Source organism: Chrysochloris asiatica, unplaced genomic scaffold (assembly GCF_000296735.1).
Source record: "Chrysochloris asiatica unplaced genomic scaffold, ChrAsi1.0 scaffold00117, whole genome shotgun sequence".
Taxonomy (NCBI): Eukaryota; Metazoa; Chordata; class Mammalia; order Afrosoricida; family Chrysochloridae; genus Chrysochloris; species Chrysochloris asiatica.
Genome location: NW_006408635.1, coordinates 8,274,855 through 8,292,221, shown reverse-complemented (window position 1 = coordinate 8,292,221; position 17,367 = coordinate 8,274,855). Strand labels below are relative to the sequence as shown.

Genomic DNA, 17,367 nt, shown 5'->3' with positions numbered 1-17,367 from the left:
AGCCAGGTGGCTGGCATCGAGTATGGCAGCGGTAGTGAGGTTGGCCCAGGATGGGACATTGTTTCGTTCTGCTGTGCATGGGGTCGCTATGAGTCAGTTCCGACTCGATGGCAACTGACAACAACAACAACAACAACATATTGACTCTATGTATACCTTCCATATTCTTTTGATACTTTTTTTTGTCTTTTGCATCATTCAGTATTTTGCCATAGAAGCCTTCACTATGGTTAAGTTGAAGCTTGAATTTTTTCTTCAGCTATTTCAGCATAAGAAATGCTGAGCGTGTTCATCCCTTTTGATTTTCTAACTTAGACCTTTGCACATTTCATTATAAAACTTTTGTGTTCTCAAACTGTGCTTTGAAATTTTTTGTTCATCTGTTTTCCTTCTCCTTTCTTCCATTCACTTTAGCATCTCAACTGGAGCGCAAGTTTCAGAGTCTCTTCTGACGTCCATTTTGGTCTTTTCTTCCTTTCTTGTTTTTTTAGTGACCTTTTGCTTTCTTCCTGTATGGTGTCATTCCACAACGCTTAGGATTTTCAGTCTTTAGGTCTAATACATGAAATCTGTTCTTGAGATGCTCTCTAAATTCACATGGATTTGTTCAAGTTTATTTTGGTTCTCGTTGAAGTTAATTTTCTTCAACTTCAGTCTGAATTGCATATAAGCAATTGATCATTGATTCCACAGTCGCTCCCTGGCCATGTTTTGGCTGCTATTGATCTTTTCTGCTGTCTCTTTCCACAGATGTAGTTGATTTCACTCCTGTCTATTTCATCTGGTGAGGTCTATGTGTATAGTATTTTATGTTGTTTAAAAAAGGCATTTGCAATGAAGAAGTCATTGGTCTTGCAAAATTCTGTCGTGCGATCTTTTCTTTCACTGAGGCCATGTTTTCCAACTACTGATTCTTCCTCTTTGTTTCCATCCTCTGCATTACAATCACTAATAATTATCAATACATCCTGATTATATGTTTGATCAGTGTCAGACTGAAAAAGTACAGCTCTTCAATTTCATCCTCACTGGCTTTAGTGGTTAGGGTGCATATTGGAATAATAGTGGCATTAACCATTCATCCTTGTAGACCTATGGTACTACCTTCAAGATAGATCTTGAAATAGTCGTTGATGATGAATGCAATGCCATTCCTCTTGAATTTCTTGTTCCCGGCATAGTTAACTGTATGACTGGCAGACTCAAAATGGCCAGTACCTGTCCATTTCAACTCACTGATACCTAGGATAACAATGCATTCCATTTCCAAAATGCATTCCATTTCATTTTTGACAACTTCCAGTTTTCTCAGATTCATACTTCATACAGTCCCAGTTCTGATTATTAATGGATGTTTGCAGCTGTTTCTCCTCATTTTGAGTTGTGCCCCATCATCGAATGAAGGTCTCAAAAGCTTTAATTCATTCACATCATCGTGGTTAACTCTGCTTTAAGGTCTTCCAAAGTCGTATTTTGAGTGCCTTGCAACTTGATGGTCTCATCTAATGGCACTTCGATGTTCCATAAAATTTTCAGGGGCTAATTGTTCAGAAGTGGTTCACCTCTCCTTCGTCTTAGTCTGTCTTAGTCTGGAAGCTCAGCTGACACCTGTCTATCACTAGTATTTAGAATACCAGTGCCGTAACTCCCAGCACCATAGCAACATGCAGGCTACCACAGTACGTACAACTGACAGACGAGGAGTGGTCACCAACAACGGGTGATAGATTACAGATTTTTGATAAGTGTCAAAGGCCCAGAATTATTCCGCATTATTGCTTTAATTACCAGTTTTGTTTTTGTTAAGTGCCATCAAATCGGTCCCAACCCATAGTAACCCCACATCCAACAGAACAGAACGTTGCTCTGTCGTGAGCCCATTTGGGGGAACTTGTCTTCCAGCACTATAGTAGACATGGTTCCACTCGTCTCCATAAGGTTTACACTAGTTAATTTTCTTTCTGGAAATAGATCACCAGAACCTTCCTCCTAGCCTGCCTTAGTTTAGAAGTTCTACAGAAACCTATGTATGTTGGGTACCCTGCTGCTATCGGAAGTACCAGTGACATTGCTTCCTGAAGCACAGCAACACACAAGCCACAATAATAGAGGAAACTGACCAGTAGGTGGTTTTAAACAATTAAGCGTCATGTTTGGATTTTTCACTGGAGAAGATCACTGGCTGCAATGTAGACAGCAGGTAAAGGGAGATGCCGTCCGGCAGATCAGTGAGTGCTACATAAACAAGTCTGAGGAGAAACAGTTGCAAACATCCAATAATAGTCAGAACTGGGACTGTATGAAGTATGAATCTGAGAAAACTGGAAGTTGTCAAAAATGAAATGGAATACATTTTGGAAATGGAATGCATTGATATCCTAGGCATTGGTGACTGTGAACAATGGGCGGAGGGTGGATGCGAGAGATTGATTTGGGGGCAGCAGGGGTAGGACTTGCTGGACATAGGGGTAAGTAAGAATCAGTGATGACAACCAGCTCTCTGGATTGAGCCAGTGAGTGGTCAGTGGTACCTTTCCTGAGGTGGGAACTGAAGACATAATGAGATGAAGTGTCGAGTGATAACTTGTTGGATTTGGAGGTTGCCTTCAGGATATCCTAGTGAGGCATCATGGGGCCACTGGGTGTACGTGGCTGGAGCTCCACAGAGAGAGCTGAGCCAAAGATACAACCACAGGGGAGTTTTAGGTTTGGGGACTGTAACTGTGTAGCCCTGAGAAGGGATGAGGTCTTCTATGGATAAGAGAAGGTTGAACCCAGAGGAAGCCCTCCTGTCCAAGGGAAGCCAACAAACCAAGACCAGGCACACAGCTTGACACCAATCAGAAGGCAATAGTGGGCTCATGAACTAGGAAACGGTGGGGAGATGGGGGGCTCCCAGAAAGAGTGGTTCACAGAGCTGGCCACTACTCAGAGGGCCAGCAGCAAGCCTGCCTGGGCCTTTGAGTAATACAGAGGCCATTCATTAGTGGCTTCAGTGCACAATAAGTGAGCTGCTCTCCACAATCATTTCTGATTGGGTACTGTTCATTGGCATAGAATCGGAGTTTGGTTTCAGAGCTATAAATAGGATATTGTTTGAAAATTTTTGAACGAAAATGCCAGGTGTGTATTTTTCACTATTGCTTCATTCTGATCCTTGAAATTCAAATGTTCTTAGCATGGAAAACAGTAAAATATCGTTGATTTTAAAGAGCAACGAGAAATTTGCCTTATTTTGTTGAGCCAGATTCTTTTACTAACGTTCTTCCAAATCCCTGAATGAACCTTGTGTTCCGTCTCTTAGGGCGGACCCTTTTCAGATGTGTTAAACGGCCCTGTTGGCTGTTTTCACATTTGTTAAGTACCACAACAGTCTAAACACAGTTCCACCACTTATTCTTGAGGGGAGCTCAGTGACTCGCCCTGAATCTGTGCCCTTCGGCCCCACGAGAACTGTGCACCTTCCCTGAAGACGTGTGTTGGGGAGCCCTGTGTGAGGAGCCTGGCTTGTATCAGTATTCCACAAGTGGTCTCCATGTTTCTCTTGTTGTTAAGTGCTGTCGAGTCGGTTCCAACCCATAGCGACTCTGTATAGGGTTTCCAAGGAGCAGCTGGTGAGCTTGAACCACCGACCTTGTGACTCAAATGACTTTGCAGTCCAGCACATCCTAAGTATTTCCGTCTTACTCTAAATCTTGTTGAGAATCAGTTCTGTTAATAGATACCAGCTCTATTATTAAAAGAGTTACTGAGGATTTGCTGTTTTACAGAGCGGAGGAACCTATGCGTTTTGGAAACATCATGTATGACAGAAGGGTGATCCGAGGCAACACCTATGCTCTGCAGACATTGTCGCTGGTCAGTATCCTCCAAATCGGCCAACAGAGCTTCCCACATGTCCGTGGTGAGGGACTAGTGTGTGTATGTGTGCGCGCATGCATGGACTGCAGATTGAAACATACAACACAGTAAAGACAAAGGACTGAAAAATTGGAATGAAAAACACACACACACAGTACAAGGCTGCAATTTTATTATTAGATTTAAAAAAACCTAATTGTTGATAAAATTGTTCAAGTTGTGCCAACAGTTCCCAGATGGCACTGGTCTAAGAACCCCCTTTTAACTGTACTGCTCTGATTCATTTGTTGAGGTTTGGTGCCGTGGAATTGGCTCCAACATGCACAACAGAACAAAACACTACCTGGGCCTGAGTCACTCTCACTGTTGTTATGTTGAAGCCTGTTATAACTGCCCCTGTGCTGTCCATTTCGTCCTGTTTTTCAATGACCCTTTATTTTACCAAGCATGATGTCCTTCTTCCAGGACTGGTCCTTCCTGATACATGGTGTGGTGGTTACTGGTTATGTGCTGTGGAGTCGGTTCCGACTCATAGCAATGCTGTACAGGGTTAATAGGTCCAAAATATGTGAGACAAAGTCACACCACCCTGGCTTCTAAACATTCTGGGAATGTTTATTCCAAGACAGACTATGTTCTTCTGGCAGTCCACAGTACTTTTCAATATGCTTCACCACCACTATAATTCAAAGGCATCAATTCTTCTCCAGTCTAACTTATTCACTGTCCAACTTTCACACACCTATAAGGCCGTTGAAAATACCAAAAACTTGAGTCAGGCACACCTTAGTCTTCAAAGCAACTCCCAGCGTTGCTAATTCGGCCCACGCTACCATTTGTTATGACTTTCTGTGGCACTGTGGGTTAATGCACCGGACTAATGCAAAGTCAGTTTGAGCTGCAGGGTAAGTGGTTCAAGCTCTCCAGCCGCTCCTTGGAAACCCTATGCAGGGTCACTATGTGTCGGAATCAACTCAGCGGCACTTAACAACAACAACTAGGAATCAAGACAGTCTTCTTGGCCGCAGAACTGACACATGAATCAGCTGAATACCCACAATTGCCATCAAATCAATTCCAACTTATAGTGACTCTGTAGAGCAGAGTAGACGGCTGCTTAGGGTTCCTGAGACTGTAAATCTCATGGGAGAAGACAGACCTATCTTTCTTCCACAGAGCAGAGCAATTGGTAGGTCTGAACCCCCACCCTTGTTACCAGTGCTTAACCCACTGTGCCACCAGCGCTCCTATTGAACAGAAAAGAACCCAGAAATAGACCAGCAAAAATAGACTTAGCTGGTTTTTGACAAAGGGGCTAAAGCAATTCAAGAGAGAAAAGGCAGTCTTTTCAATAAATGGTCTTGGAACAATTACACCTCCACAGGTAAAAATTTTAAAATGACCTTTAGCCTAAATCTCACATCACATACAAAAATTCATTTAAATGAGTCATGGATTTAATTATAAAACTACGAAACTCTCAGGAGTAAACCTTCTGAACCACAGCATAAGTGCAGAGTTCTTAGATAGGAGACCAAGAGCACAATTCATAAAATAAAAAATAATAATCAACTAGATCACATCAAAATTCACAGCTTTGTGATATGAAAGACGCTGTTAATATAGTAGAAAGACTAGGAACAAATTTGCCAGCCACTTATCCCAACAAAGATCTTATTATATCTGGAATATACAGAGAACTGTCAAAACTCCCAAACAGTAAGTAAATAGTCCACTTAGAAAATGGTCAGAAGACATGACGAGATATTTCACCATAGATATGGATGGCAAGTAAGCACATGAAAAGATATTAATCATTATCCATTAGGAAATGCAGGCTAAACTACAATACTTTGTTGTTGTTGTTGTTAAGTGCCATCAAGTCGATTCTGACCCATAGCGACCCTGTATAGGGTTTCCAAGGAGCAGCTGGTGAACTTGAACCACCGACTTTGCAGTTCCAAATGGCTATGCAGTCTAACATGTTAGCCGAGAGTGCCACAACAATATTTTGGTAGTGGTTATGTGCCATGGAGTCGGTTCCGACTCATAGCGACCCTGTGCAGGGTGTCCGAGGCTGTATCTTTTTCCTCGGAACAGCTGGTAGTTTCAAACTGCTGACCTTGTGGCTCACAGCCCAATTCGTAACCACTACGCTATCTAAAATGGAAAATGGAGTACAGTGGCTCCATACAGTAAGCACAGGACTGTGGACCACAAGGTGTATGGTTCAAGCCTGCCAGCCACTCCACAGAAAAAAGGTGAGGCTTTCTGCTCCTGCAAAGATTTTTTTTTTCTTTTAAAGCTTCAGAAACCCAATACAGGGTCACTATGAGTCAGAACTGCCTCGACAGTGCTTAACAACAACAACAACAAAATCAAATGCAGTGCTAATACTAAGTGCTGGCGAGAATGTGGAGCAACTGGAATTCGGGCAGACTGCTGTAAAGTTATCCATCTGCTCTGGCAGTTACCGACAAGACTAAGCACTCGCTTTACCATTCAACCCTGCTACTCCATTTCCAAAGAAGTGGAAGCATGTTTGCACAAATATAACACTTTCTTAAAAAAGAAATGTTTAACTAGACCTGTAAAACAGTAGGTTGGGTAGAGCAGTTCTGAAATGAACTTGTTGAAGTTCAATGTTAACACCCTAAACCTTTAAACACCCCACACCTTTTAAGAGCTGGCATTTATAATTTTGTTCATTTGAGAAACTGGAAATACATAAATCGTATTTATAATAATGTAGACAAATAAATAGTAAATGTTGTGTTGTTGTGAAGTGCTGTCGAGTCAGTTCTGACCCATAGCGACCCTGTATAGGGTTTCCGAGGAGCAGCTGGTGAGCTTGAAACGCCGATCTTGCAGTTCAAATGGCTTTAGTCTGGCACCACACCAGGATTCCAAATAATAAATAGACAAAAAAAAAATGAAAATATGAGTAACTATATTTAAAATGGAATTATAGACGATTCCTTTTCTTTTTAATATGCCTTAGATTATAACCCACGGAAATGGTATCTATGCCCGGTATCATGCTAATTGCATTAGCATCTGATCTGTACCTTGTAACCAGAAACCTTAGCGAGATGTTTTTGGTATTACCATTTACATAGGAGAAACCCGAGTATCGGAAAAGGGAGGTACTTAATGCACAGCTTACCAATTCTAGTTAACCAATCGCAGCCTTGGAATGTGAACTTCAGAACCAGTGTTCTCCTTTCTACTGCTCAGTGCTGGTCCCGGGGAAATTTTCTGTGGCATCACCACTTCCAACACTGTACAAATCTAAAGGACAGTAGCCACTGTGTTAGGAGATGGTGTCTAGGGAATTTTCACTGTAATGCGCTGCATTATCACTCCAAGTAAGCTTTTTTCAGAATTCTAATTTTAAATATTAAAACAGTTCTTCATAACAAGGGGAATGTCCAGAGTGAGATGGGTTGGCACAGTGGCTGCAGAAAGGCTACCACATGGCGACAGTAGTGAGGACGGCAGTGAGGATAGTAGTGACGCAGGCCCAGACAGTGTCTCATTCTGTCGTACACAGGACCTCTGTGAGTCAGAACTTACTCAACGGCAAAGAACACCTTTCATCTTTCACTTTGTGTTCCTGTATGCCTTGAGATAAGCTAGGTCGGTCTATCAGAATGGCCTGTGGCAAACCAAGAGCCTCCAAATATTGAAGAAGGACAGTGAATAATTACATTGTTAATCTCTTAACCAGCTGTTTCTCTGTACACTTAGACATGCTTCATTTACACTGAAGATATTTTCCTTGGGAACTGATACAGTTTTAAAGGAAATTTTGTCTAAATGAAATACAGATCGAAAAAACAAACTTGTAATGCTTTTCCATTTCTTCACTGCACACTGAAGTTTACTATCCTGACTGTTGGTATCCGTTGCACTAGGCCCCCCCAGTAATTCATGTAGAAATGCTGGCAGATTACATGGGTTCTGCACCATTTGCCCCAGTGTACAGCCCGACTGTGAAGTCACTCATGTGTTCCCTCAGACAACTCTGTAATGTCATGACAAACCTCCCATAAAACTCACCCTCCAGCCCCTAGTCCTGTGGAGGCGTTAAGGTGACAGGCAGACAGCCGCTGGGATGGTTTCTGGGAATCACCTCTGGAAGCGGATCTGTGCTGACTTGTGGAGCTTTCCTGACCCCTCAGGCGGGGCAGCAGGAAGCCATGGAGCTGCAGAGGCAGCAGCAGATGAAGAGGAGGGCCCTGGCCAGGAAGCGAGCCCGCGAACAGCTCCGACCACGTACCCCCGAGCCTGTGGAAGGCAGAAAACACATGGACGTGCAAACAGGTATGTGCCCAGGGCCAGTGGCTCCCTCAGTGTTTCACTGAAGCTCGTTTCTCTTGGGCCGTTCTATGATTTCTGTATCTCTCATGTTTTCTAGTCCTTCCCCAATCCTATGGCATGGGACATTGCTATATTGGGTATAGCAGGAAGTGTAGGCCGGTTACGTATTCTGTTCTCAAACCAGGCTGAGGTCTCCATTTTTATCCTCATCCCCCAACATGAGTCCCTGTTCTGTCCATCAGGACTTGCGGGGGTGCGGAGCAGTATGAAAAGGGGGCCCAATGGATTGAGGCATTTTCTTTGCCAGTTGAGAGCAGGACACCCATTCAGATCTGAGGGCTCATTGCCTCTCCCTTCTCTCTCCCCTTTGGTTCTCTGTTGACTCTGTATGTTCTCAAGACCCCATGGGCTCCATAGAAACCTGTGCCAACCCCCCACCCTCTACCCCAGCTTGTCTTAACTGTTCTGAATGCAGGGGGGCTTTCCTAAACCCACAGACTTAGTAATCAGACAAGACTTGGTGTTTTACTTGGTCAGTGAACCTATTCATGCATGATCCTCCTGAAGCAGCCAGCTGGTGAGTGGAGTCACCAAGAGTCTTCTAGAGCCATTCTGCTCTGCCCCCCTACCCTGAGGCTGCATCTGGGGCCTGCGCATGTTTGAGATTTATGGTTGTGTTCTTGTTGTTGTCATGGAGTTGGTTTTGATTCACAGCACCCCTGTATGGGTTTCCAAGACTTTTAAATCTTTGTGGGATCAGAAAACCTCATGTGTCTCCCATGGAGCAGTGGGTGGATTTGAACCACAGACGTTGTGGTGTGCAGTCCAGTGCTTATCATATGAAGCCTCCACCGTTCCTGGTTATGTTATACCATAAGAATAATAAATGACATCGTAGCAGCCAACTTTGCTGAATATCTCCTGTATCTCAGAGAATCAACCAAGTACTTTATATAAGCACCTTCCTGTGTGGCCACAAAGATTCCATGAGACAGGTCTTTCTGATTCCCGATGAAGAACCAAGCCCTGAGAGGACATCACTTGGCTAGGACCTGTGTCCAGCATCTGATCCCATGTTCATGTTCTTGGCATGGTACTGCATTGCCCCTGCCTCGCATGAGTCACTTGGCTAGGACCTGTGTCCAGCATCTGATCCCATGTTCATGTTCTTGGCATGGTACTGCATTGCCCCTGCCTCACATGAGTCATGCCTAAGGTGAAACTTGTTTTCTCCTATGTTCATTCTCAGTCTACAGTGAGAACATCAGGTTGCTTAGTGGCATGGGGCCTGGTCTCATAAAACATCCTGGAATTTTCAAATTGTTGTACTCGGACATTACCATCTTAGGAGTCAGTCATATGCTCATTCCCACATGTTTGGTAAGGTGGAGAGTCAGAGAAAAAGAGGAAGACCCCCAGCGAGATGGATTGGCCAATTGGCAGCATTGATGGACTCAAGCGTGGCAACCGTAGTGAGGTTGGCCCAGGATCGGGCAGTGTTTCATTCTGCTGTGCATAAGGCCCCTATGGGTTAGTACCTAACTCGATGGCACCTAACCACCACAACCCCAATACACTTAGAATCTAATACACACACACACACACACACTCCCCTTCTGTATGGGTCTATCATGCCATTTGCAAATACAAAGCTCGGTACTGTGTAGACATTCAGTCATTGTTCTATTGTCTTCCAAATATTCAAAACTCTTGCTTGTACTTGTGATGTTCACTCCAGATTGGAGCACTTTCTTTGTCAGACCTCTTTCCTGAAGCAGTGAAGTCTGTTTTCATGGAGCAGATGTTTCCAAATACACATCTGTGCTTGAACCAGAAGCGACTTTGAAACGCAGTGTCTGTGGTGTTCTTCTCAGAACTGTACCTTGAGGAGATAGCAGACCGCATAATAGAAGTTGACATGGAATGCCAGACAGATGCGTTTTTGGACAGACCACCAACACCCCTCTTCATTCCTGCCAAAACTGGCAAAGACATGGCCACGCAAATACTAGAAGGAGAGGTATGGAACATCCTTTAGCTCTGTTCTTTTTTGTGAATAAAGTCAAGTTAGGTTTAAGGAAAAGCTGGATTTGGGCTAGAACTACTTCATACCCAGAAAAAGTCTACATATTGGGTTGAATCTAGTTACTACCTAGGATTGTGTTTTCCTGCAGTACTAGAAATGTTTTTAAATATTTTATGTCCTGATTTCTCCTGTTTACTGATCAAGACTGAAATCATTAGACGTATTTTTTAAAGACATAAATGTTGGATTTGTTTGTTGGCAAGCCCTGGTAGCATAATGGGTTTCACGTTGGGCTGTTAACCGTGAGCTCGGCGGTTCGAATCTGCCAGCTACTTCATGGGAGAAAGATGAGGCTTTCTGTCCCCTTAGAGATTTACAGCCTCGGAAACCCTATGCAGGGTTTCTGTGAGCAACATACTGAATAAGGAAAATTCACTTCCTGGGATAGAAGATGCTCTTACTAGCTGTTTGTGGAATACCGTATTCATTGGAATACAGTGTCTTCCGAAGCCATAAAACCAAGCCAGGAAACCAGACCCACTACGTGGAGGCGATCAACTCTGAGTCACAGCCACCCTGTAGGCACAGTAGAGCTGCTCCCTAGGGTTTCCGAGGCTGTAAATCTTTCACACCACTGACCTTCCAGTTAGCAACCCAGTGCTTAATCCCCTGTGTCACCAGTATCAGGCGCCACATACAAGAGCATGCTTGCCTCTCAATCCTAATGATGACTCTCTAGAATATCCATTCTTATTTTTCAGTTTTCCAGTCTGTCTTCAAAAACAATAATAGCTAAGCCTAAAAGGCATTGAAGAAGAGAGACACACAGGATACTTGTTTAGGGTTCCAGAGTTTGATCTTAAAATTGGCAAGTATCAGGGTTCATCTTGCTGACTTGGCCCTCTGACTTCAACAATGTGCTGTTGGATGCTCCTCGCAGGGTAGATGTGAGACCAGAGATGGGCACCAGCCCAGTGTCTGGCACCCAGAAGACACCCACATCACAACCCTCTATTGCTCCTATTCTTTGGGCAGGTTTTTTATTGGGCACCGTGTTCAGGATGCAGAGTTTCAGTTCGCTTTCTTGTGCTTCAGCTCTTCGACTTTGATCTTGAAGTGAAGCCAATGCTCGAAGTTCTGGTGGGAAAGACCATCGAGCAGGCTCTCCTGGAGGTCATGGAGGAGGAGGAGCTGGCCAACCTGAGGGCCAGTCAGTGCGCATACCAGGAATTACGGAACGTGGAGCTCTGCGAAGTTCAGCGCCTGGAAGAGCAAGAGAGACGTCACCAAGAAGAAAAAGTACGGAACTCTAGTTTTCCATCAGATTGTACTCAGAAATGCATGTGCCGTGTTGGAAATGTGTCAGAATCAGACCCCTGTGTGTGTTGCTCAAGTCTCTTCCCTCTTCTCTAGAGAGATTCTTCAGAGACCGAGTTTTATACCCTAGCTTCCCATGGGCACACACCAGCCTGCATTGGGTTTCCCACAGTCCCTACTCATTTAAATTACATCTGTGTGAAACAGAAGGGACTCTTAAATTTGAGGACTTCTAGAAAAAGAAATAGGAGGGGGCTTCAGAAAGTTCGTGGAAAAATGGAATTCAAAGATAATGGAATTTTTTCACGGACTTTTTAAAGCCATCTCCTACGTCGTACCAAACATCAGTGACAGAAAAGGTAGGTGGATGGAGGAAGTGGGATGTATTAGGGCTGGGTGGGGAGGAAGAGGCACAAGGTCTTGACAGAATCAGGTTTTCCTGGATGGCCAGGCCCTTGGAGGACACACCACCATTGCTTGGTCATTATAGAATATTTTCAGGTGTTTGGGACCTTTCATAAGCAAAGTATTATAATCTGCTTTTGAAAATCTACCAATCACCTTCCAGTTTGGAAGAACCCTCTGGTTCTAGCATTACTGCTGCCACCTTACGTTGTACACTCCATGAGCAAATGATAAGGAAGCATCACAGTACCTAAGGCTTCAGCTGATTTCCAAAAAAGCCTAACTTCCTACCGACAAGAGTGCTGGGAGATTCTACTCAATCCCTAAGCAAGTGAACATTAGCTTTTCCTCCAAAATGAGTGATTCAGCCAATGTGTAAAGAGCCTAGGGTGTGTGGCAAGGATAGAGCAAATGCACGACCACCATCTTATAGTATGTTGTTGTCAGTCCCACTCCTAGCGACCCTGCGGACAACAAAACAAAACACTGCCTAGTCCTGCCCCCTCCTCACAATTGTCCTGTTTGAGCCCATTGTCTGTAGCCAGTGTTTCAGTCCATCTCTCTCCAGGTTGTCCTCTTTTTCACTGACCCTCTACTTTGCCAAGCATGATGTCCCTTTCTAGGGCGGACCCTGCTGGTGACATGGGACAAAGCACATGAGACAAAGTCTTACAAATATGTTGTTGTTGTTGTTATGTGTCGTGGAGTCAGTTCCGATTTACAACCCTGTACAGGCTGTAAATCTTTATGGAAGCAGAAAGCCTCGTCTTTCTCCCATAGAACAGCAGGTAGTTTTGAACTGCTGACTACGAGGTTAGCAGCCTGATACTTAACCACTACGCTACCAGAGCTCCTTTCAAATATAGTCACTGTAAAAATTAATTTGGTTGAAATCATCAGGGAAATCTGTCTCAAAATTTTTTTTTATTTATTTACTGTTAAGAAACATGAGATATCAAAGAGATTGTCTGATGATTTCCGCATTCCATTGGGTCACCTCTCTTTGGAATGGGCACAAATATGGATCTCTTCCAATCAGTCAACCAGATAGTTGTCTTCCAAATTTCTTGGCAGAGATGAGTGAGTGCCTTTTGTGCCGCCTCACTTTTTAAAGTGTTGAAGAACAGAGATGTCAGCTTGAGAACTAAGGTGCGCCTGACCCAAGCCATGGTATTTTCAGTAACCTCATAGGGATGCGAAAGCTGGACAGTGAATAAGGAAGATCGTAGAAGAATTGATGCCTTTGAATTATGGTGTTGGAGGAGAATACTGAAAGTGCCATGGACTGCCAAAAGAACCAATAGATCTGTTTTGGACGAAGTGCAGCCAGAGTGCTCCTTGGAGGCCAGGATGGCTAAGCTTTGTCTCTCCTACTTTGGACATATTGTCAGGAGAGAACAACAGTTGCTGGAGAAGGATGTCTTGCTGGGTAAGATGGAGGGTCAGAGAAAAAGAGGAAGACCCCCAATGAGATGGATCAGCCAGGTGGCATCATTAATGGCGTCAAGTGTGGCAGCGGTAGTGAGGTTGGCCCAGGATCGGACATTGTTTCATTCTGCTGTGCATGGGGTCGCTATGAGTCGGTTCCGACTCGATGGCACCTGACAACAACAACAACAAGAAACATGAAATAAATGAAGATTATAACTCATCTAGAGCCTTAGTGTGGCACTGAAGGATAAGCACTGACTGCTAACCACAAGGTCAGCAGTTCAAACCCACCAGCCGCTCCTTGGAGACCCTCTACAGGGTTGCTGTTAGTTGGACCCAACTCATCTATTGGCTTAAACCTTGAAAAATCAACAGACTTCTATTGGCTTAAACCTTGAAAATAGATTTAGCTAGAAAACATGCCAATTACATGATAGTAGAGAAATGGTTGGGTTTGTGGATATTGTATGATTGAAATAAAGCAACAACCAAACTAGGAGTTTCTTTTCATCTTCAGAACCATTTCAGCTTGATGAATTAAAAGAATTATTATAAACAGTTTGATTCCTTGGTCTCGGTCTTTTAATTGGCAGTATCTAAGCAAAGAAAGGAGTCCTGATGGAGCGCTGTGGGCTAATGCACCAGACTGCAATGTTGGTTTGAACCACAAGGTCGGCGGTTCCAGCTCACCAGTCACTCCTAGGAAACCCTATACCAGGGTCATTATGGGTCGGAACCATTTCGATGGCACTTAATAACAACAAGCAATGAAAATCTCCATATCAACAATCTCTTATAATAATTGAAAATATATATAACCAACAGTCTTTAGCCTTTTAGTACCATCCATACAGCCAAACATGCATTTCTGGAAATCATTTTACTTACAGACAGATCGGATGAGTTTGACCTCAAGCTCTGTCTTTCTTACCTGTCTGAGTTGAGTAGTCTTCAGAATCCATTGACATTCATGAAAATCTTGATGGATATCATGCTGTCCATTTCTTTTACACAGCTGCACATCTCAAATCCTCCACACTTTGCTTTTTGTTGTTAAGTGCCATCGAGTCAGTTCTGACCCACAGCAACCCTGTATAGGGTTTCCAAGGAGATCCTTGGGGTTAGCATTGCAGAGCTTATCCGTTCTGTGTTTGGTATTCAGGACTAATCTGTGGCCTTGCTTCTGTCTTGACAGGAGCGCCGTAAGCAGCAGCAGTGGGAAATCGTGCACAAGCATAACGAGACTGCGCAAAAGATCGCTGCGCGAGCCTTCGCTCAACGCTACCTGGCTGACCTGCTTCCCTCCGTGTTCGGCAGCCTCCGGGATGGTGGCTACTTCTATGATCCCATTGAAAGAGGTGTGTGGAGGCTTCTCAGACTCCCTGTTCTAATGAGCACCCTCTTAATGGTTCAAATCTGTCCCCAGACCCTTTTATTTTGAGTGGGAATCTTTCAGTCTCTGAACGAAATCCAAGTCACTTGTAGGTGCTTCATGTACATACCATTGCTAATAAGGGGCGTGTTATAAAGGTCTTGGCTTTAGGATGTTAACTCTGCTTTATTGAGAAGCAAAATTAGCTAGTAGAAGGAGACTGGACTTGAAGTCAAAAACCTGAGTGTAAGCCCAGCTGTGTCATTAATGAGCCCTGTAACCATTATCTTCCTCATCTAGAAATGAGAATTCGTTAGGAGTTAAAGTCACAAACATATGAAAACCTTGTATATATGAGTGGTGGGGTGAGGGCTGTGTTGTCAATTCTGACTCCTAGCAACCTTGTAAATCTTTACAGGAGAAGACAGCCTCATCATTCTTCCATGGACTGCTTGGTGGACTTGAACTGCTGACCTTGTGGTTAGCAGCTCAACACATAACCCACTAAGCCACCGGGGCTTCTTGTATACATAAGTAGTTATTGATAAACCCTTTTCTCAACTGGCTTTCTGTTCCAGGCAAAAACCCTTTGAGGAAGGTGGTCGAGTTTATTCATTTATTTGTTGCTGTTAAGTGCTATCGAGTCTGTTCTGACTCATAGTGATGCTGTAGAGGGCTTCTATGAAGCAACTGGTGTTTTTGAATCACGACAGTGTGGTTAGCTGTCCAGTGCTTATCCAAAGTGGCATACCAGGAGTCCAACAATTAGGTATTAATAATAGAGGGAGGGCCCCACACACACATCTATCTGTCAGCGTGTCTTTCTGGGGTGGCTTGTCACAGTGTTTCAAATACCAGCAGCTCGCCCATAGTGAACAGTGGAGCTTCCAGACTAAGTAAGAATGGACCAGGAAGAAGGAGCAGGTAATCTACTTTTAAGGACTTGGCCCCTGAAACCCTGATGAATAGCAATGAAGCATTGTCTGATAGATACAGTGCTAGAAGATGAGCCTCTCAGGTTGGGAGCCACTCAAAATATGACTGAGGAAGAGCCACCTTCTCAAAGTAGAGTCACAAAGTGGAGCACAGCTTTTGGACATTCATTTACTGATGGGGCAGGATTCAAATGAGAAGAAACAGCTGCAAATATCTACTGGTAATCAGAATGTGGAATGTAAGAACAATGAATCTGGAAAATTAGAAGTCATCAAAATTAAATGGAATGCACAAAGGTTGACACCCTAGGCATTAGTGAGTGACCTGAAATGGGCAGGTATTGGCCATTTTGAGTAAGACAGTCATATGGCTTACCATACCAGGAATGACAAATTGAAAAAGAATGGCATCGTATTCATTGTCAAAAAAGGACATTTCAAAATCTATCTTGAAATGCAATGCTGTCTGTAATAGGACAATAACTATAAGCCTATAAGGAAGGCCAGTTACTACCACCAAAATCAGTGATAAAGAAATTGAAGAATTCTACTAACCTTATCAAGGAGCTCTGGTGGTATAGTGGGTTATGCTTTGGGCTGCTAACATAAACAACATGACTAGCAACTGTACATGTGAACCTCACCAGGTGGAATACACAGGAATAAAACTGACTGCATTGATGGGAAGGAGATGGTGGAGAAGCTCCGTATCATCAGCCAAAATAAGACTAGTGGACAACTGTGAAACAGACTATCAATTGCTCATATGCAAGTTCTGGCTGAAGCTAAAGAAAATTGAAACCATTCCATGAGAGACAAATACAATCTTGAGTATACCCCACCACAATTTAGAGACCATCTCAAGAACAGATTTGATTCATTAGACCAACCGAGTAGCTGTGAGATGACATCAAGAATATGTCATTAAGAATATGAAAAAAGAATGAATATTGGTTTCCCCTGCCTACTATTGTAAAACAGACACTTGAGTGGGATCAAAAGGAGTGTCAGGAAACATGATTACAGAAAGCTTGTAAGCCCGTCTTCAGCCTATAACTGATTGGAATACCTAAAAGGGGTTCTAGAACTTGCCCAGTGACATAGGCCACTTTCAGAGCCTTTGCAGCATATAGGACCTTAGGTGGAATCCTGAGCCCCATCCAGAACCTTCTGAGGTGGGACATTCCCACTTGAAAGGACGAGCAGACCAGCACCAGCCTAGAACAGCTAGAGCAACAGAAGATACAACTTCAAAGAAAGAGCAGCAGGAAAAACCCAAAACAAAAATGGCAGTATGATTGGCTGCTACAAGAACAAGGTAGTTGTTCACCAGGAAGCCACCAAGGCAAGCAATCAGGTCCCTTCAGGACAAATCCTTTCTAAGACTGGAACTCAAAGGGAACACATGAGCACACATGTAAGCTTGCTGGCAACCACATTGGTCAACTGGTGAGTGGAAGAGGGTGACAGGCAATGATGAAGAAATGGACTGAGTTCAACCATGTTGCCTAGACTCCCGTTGACCTGGAGATGAGAGAGAAAAGAAGAGGGCTGGTTTGTCTGAAGTGTGGTGAGACCTGGGGACTCCTGAGCCCGTGGACAAGGACATAGCCATGGAGGGCTAGAGCTGAGAGTGAAGCATCCCACAGATATGAAGTGAGGGGAGACATACAAAAACACCCAAATTTGCAGATAGT

The 17,367-nt window shown here is 43.7% G+C and overlaps 1 protein-coding gene across 1 annotated transcript in view; it reads left to right on the top strand.

The window, feature by feature from the left end:
- Positions 1-17,367, top strand: part of RSPH3 (radial spoke 3 homolog (Chlamydomonas)) — a 29,401-nt gene that overhangs the window by 4,845 nt on the left and 7,189 nt on the right. The window contains 5 exon segments of the mRNA XM_006878300.1: positions 3,771-3,858; positions 8,046-8,187; positions 10,059-10,204; positions 11,306-11,509; positions 14,559-14,721. Coding sequence (XP_006878362.1) covers positions 3,771-3,858; positions 8,046-8,187; positions 10,059-10,204; positions 11,306-11,509; positions 14,559-14,721 — 743 coding nt within the window.